The sequence below is a fragment of the Ammodytes marinus genome (assembly GCF_949987685.1).
Source record: "Ammodytes marinus genome assembly, chromosome: 16".
Lineage (NCBI taxonomy): Eukaryota > Metazoa > Chordata > Actinopteri > Uranoscopiformes > Ammodytidae > Ammodytes > Ammodytes marinus.
Genome location: NC_137220.1, coordinates 5,600,914 through 5,605,526, shown reverse-complemented (window position 1 = coordinate 5,605,526; position 4,613 = coordinate 5,600,914). Strand labels below are relative to the sequence as shown.

General features: G+C 40.0%; 1 protein-coding gene across 1 annotated transcript in view; it reads right to left on the bottom strand.

The window, feature by feature from the left end:
- gas7a (growth arrest-specific 7a) overlaps positions 1–4,333 on the bottom strand; it is a 34,428-nt gene extending 30,095 nt beyond the window's left edge. The window contains exon 1 of the mRNA XM_080043183.1: positions 4,207–4,333. Coding sequence (XP_079899309.1) covers positions 4,207–4,209 — 3 coding nt within the window. The 5' untranslated portion in view covers positions 4,210–4,333. The remainder of the gene's footprint in view (positions 1–4,206) is intronic.
- Between the last annotated feature and the right edge of the window lie 280 nt (positions 4,334–4,613).

Genomic DNA, 4,613 nt, shown 5'->3' with positions numbered 1-4,613 from the left:
CACACACACACACACAATGACAGCCTTCTGCAATATGTAATGTTATTATCATCAAATTACCATTTGGCTTTTCAGCAGCTCTGAGTTGCTAAATAATGGCGCTATTCATACAGTGAAATGGGATCCACTAAACATATACATAATGATAAATGCTCGCTTAGCCTTATCAGCAGGCCCCAGGAGACTCCACCATAGGCAGAACCCTTTGAAATCACTCTGTACACACTCTACGCCTGGACAGAAATCACTGCAGTGTGCTTTAAATAGGAAAAAAGATGATTTATTTATTTATATTTTAAATAATACAGGGATGGGATGGCTGGCTGGCTGCAATACATGTCCCGCCATGATGATTAAAAAGGTGCAGTGTATCATGTCGGAGTATTTAGTGGCATCAAGTGGTAAAAGCTCTAGATGTCAACGCTCCCTTACCACCTCCCAGGGAGAATTTACAGAAGCTACGGTGGCCTTCAAGGACAAGAAGCTGTAGTAACTAAAGATGGCATCATCCACCACTACTGCCTCAAGTCTTTCCACAATATCAAGTGATGAGGAGAAGGTGCATTTATTATTCTATGGAACTTCTTCTTGGTCTTCCAACAGGTGTATTTCCCCAGGACGCCCATTATATATAAAAACGCGTAAGGCCATTAAGTTTGTCCATTCTGTGCTACTGTAGAAACATTGCAGTGCAATATGGCGGCCTCCGTGTAGGGTGACCCGCTCCTACGTAGATATAAAAGGCTCATTTTAAAGGGAAATTAATGAAACAACAACTTTAATTTTCAAATGTTCATACACTACTTAAAAAACATACCTTCTGTCTACAGTCTGATCTGAAAAATGCCTCTATATTCTACACACTGCACCTTTAACCTACACTGCAGCCAGACATCTAAAAGGCGAGAGGTGGGTGGACGTGATCGGACAGATAAATAAATGGAGGGATTATTAACGGAGCGATAAAAGGAGTCGTATCGTGTCCCTTTCTTCTCGGCTGGGCATCGGGGCGGAGTGGGCGGATAAATCCCCATTGATGTGTAACATTAAAGGGACTCATCAGATCCCTTTATATCTCTGCTACTGATTCAAGTTATGCAGTGAGAGAGAGGCAGAGAGTGGGCTGTGTCGGGATGTAGGTTTGAGACTGCTAAATTTAACACTAGCTGAGTTTATGGACATTATTCTATATAACATTCCAACTTAACCATATAAATGGACGTTAAATTCAGTTAACCGGTCATATGTGTGTTTACATGCATACAGTATTCGATCAGTATATATGCTCAAACAACTTGCCATACACTCCCCTACTGTTGTGGTCACATCAGGGGACTGTCTAATACATAATGCTTCATCATAAAACATGTCAGCCCCTCTGTATGGATGAGAGGGGAGGCAATTCTAAACTGTAGATTAAATCAATGAAAAAAACAGCTGTAGTTTATACAGTGTTATGTTTAGGCACACACACAAGGACAAGGTTGAGGACAGATTGCAGTCAAATGACAAAAAAAAAATCTGTTCCATAAACTATTTCCTGGTGTAAACGTTTCACTGCAATCTATACAATGTCCACCTTCTTTGCTATTGGACCTAAAGTAAATAAAGTGGAAGATTTTCATTTGAATGAGTTGAAAATTTGAATGCTCTAACATTATCTAATCTTATTTTTTCTTTCTCTAGCAAGTGCATATCGTTCCTGCTTTGTTACTGAAAGATCCAAAGATGTTAAAGATAAACTCTTATCACTAGATGTTTATCACCAGTGCTGATCTGTTTGTAATGATTTCACACGTCCTCTGGGCTTCAAGAGGGAAGTGCAGCCCAATGGTGGCTGAGCTTTTTAATGTTTGGAGAAGAAGAAAAAAAACAGATCTAAGATATCACTGCCACGTCCCACAATCCTCTTGGGTTCTGCCCCTTCGATTCAACCCTTAAAACCAGGATTTCCACTCACACACATACACCTAAACACACACCTAAACACACACACACACACACACACACACACACACACACACACACACACACACACACACACACACACACACACACACACACACACACACACACACACACACACACACACACACACACACACACACACACACACACACACACACACACACACACACACACACACACACACACACACACACACACACACACACACACACACACACACACACACACACACACACACACACACACACACACACACACACGCACACGCAGGATTTCCACTTAACTGGTGATCGCTCAATATGCTCTGAAAGTGACCAGGAAGGCTGGGCTAAGAGAATCAATAAGATCTTAAGTCCATACAAGACAAACCCTAAACACAACACCTCCTTTATTCAAGCTAAATAATTAAAACTTATAATTTGACTATTCAAATGCGTTTGGATAAATGTTTAATGGACAAATTACAATCTGAGAGTGACTGTTGCTGCTTCAATAAGTTCCTTGTGCTGACAGAGAAATCTAGAAAGGCGCAGAGATCTTTTTATTACCAAGAAAATATTAGATTAATGAACAGAAACCTTCTTGTGATGGTGCAGGAGAGCTGATTTTTTTTATGATTTTGTGCAACATTTGTACACCCCCATACCACATGGTGTTATAATCATTTTCAAACAGTTCAAAACGGTTTACTTAAAATAAGAAAGCTGTTTGCCACTGTGGATAAATCTCAAATCTGAATCGACTTTTAGAATGTAATTCTTAAAAAAAAAAAAAAAAAATTTAGTGACCTGGTAAGGTTTCACTTTAACCTCCCCAGCTTACCAAGGTCACTGCATTGTCTTGTATTTAAATGTGTGCAAATCATTAACAATCAATAAAATCAAGATAACACTGGACAGACAGCACTGCATTGTAGGTTTAGCTCCTCCAAGAAATACTGTATATGAGGACAGATGAGTTAAAAATAGGACATCTCATCTCATCGCATTAGAATGAATCTATTGTGGAGTCTGGGTGAACTGTATAAGCCGTCTTAGATTATCAAAAGGGAAAAAGCTCCAGTGTGTGTAATTTTAGATGAAGTTTTTTCACATGGTTTGTTCCTGAGCCCTGAAGGCAGCGGCACGGAGTTTCAAAACAGCAGCAATAGTAAAAAAAAAACAAGGACAATCTAATGTAGAAAAGTACAGGCATTACACGCAAGATGCATGCTGACAGAAGTATAATGCAGTCTTGGGCATGGAGAGAAAAAAAGCATTGTGTCCTATTTTATCCCAGAGCCTGAATAAGCATAATGCAATTGTGTTACTCAGACTAATGGCGGGTCGGCTTTTGTTCCTGTAACAGAGACAGAGATTCTGGCATCTTAGAATCTGTCAGTATTAAATGCTTTGACATGATGCTGCAGTTTAGGGGAAAATGGTGGAAATGAAAATATGAATGAAGGGAGTTTGTAGTCATGCTAGCTTCTCTGAGAGACTGTACTAAGACACAGTGGTGATTTGAGCTACATGATAACAACTGAATGTACATCTGAATGCTAAACGAGCATTATGTTTTACACTGCACTGATAAATGCTGTGTTCTGATTGGTCAATTTCGGCAATCTACGGGCAATTGTTTCTCGATAATGCCCGCCGTTAAGGATAATTCGCAGTTGCTGTCCAAGATGGAAACCTGAGGACTCCCTTTCTCAGTCAGTCTCTTTGTGACAAGATGTTTGCCTTTGTCAGTGTCATTGTTTTTTTGTTTTTTTTTATAGTAACTGCTAGAGAAGTTTTTGTTGGGCATGGGCCTGGTGCCAGACTCAATATAATGCAAGATGTTTCACAGTTGACTTTATTCCCCTTCTGTTCAGAATCTCGCTGCACACCGGATCCCTAAAAGTTATTGTTTATTTCTGCATCAGTTTGGAGAGTGAACAGCACATTTTACATCCAGCGTTCTTTCATCTACACACATCACAAACTTTAATTGTTTGTTTTTGCTTCTGAATAAGCAGCTGGGAGCAAAATGTGTCGCTTGCTACTGTAAACAAGTGTCTACATTAAGCAGAAAAAGAGTTTAACACCCCTTGAAATGTCTACAAGTCTGCTATATTTACTGGTGCAGAGGCAAACTAAAACTCCTCAAAATCTCCTCGTTTAGTTCAGTTGTATGTTTTATAATGGCCATATTTATATAGAAAACCCCTAACTTATTTAAACAACACATAAGGCAATTAAAATGAGTTCTTACCATTCTGTTGAGCTGTTTCCGAAAAACCAGCCGCTGGAAATATGAATGAAGAGACAAGGGGCGGATTATTGGATCACAATACTGTCCAAAATGATCCAAAGCCTGCAGGGTTGCCCCCCCCCCCCCACCCACACACACACACAGGGCCTAGCAGAGAGACATGCTTTGGTTTTGATCAGTGCAAGACACTTTCTATGGGTCTTTGTTGAGTAGAAATGTCCAGCTGTTCTCACTCGGTGTCCCAATCACACAAAAGGACACACTGTCAGACGGAACTGCTATGTACTGGGACAAAATAATGACTTCTCTGTACTTGCCTGCTACTTCCCTCTTCTATTAAATCTGTAGTTACCGTATTGCATAAAGTGAAGTGTCAGTCTGGTCATTATACAGTATGTGGTCTGGTC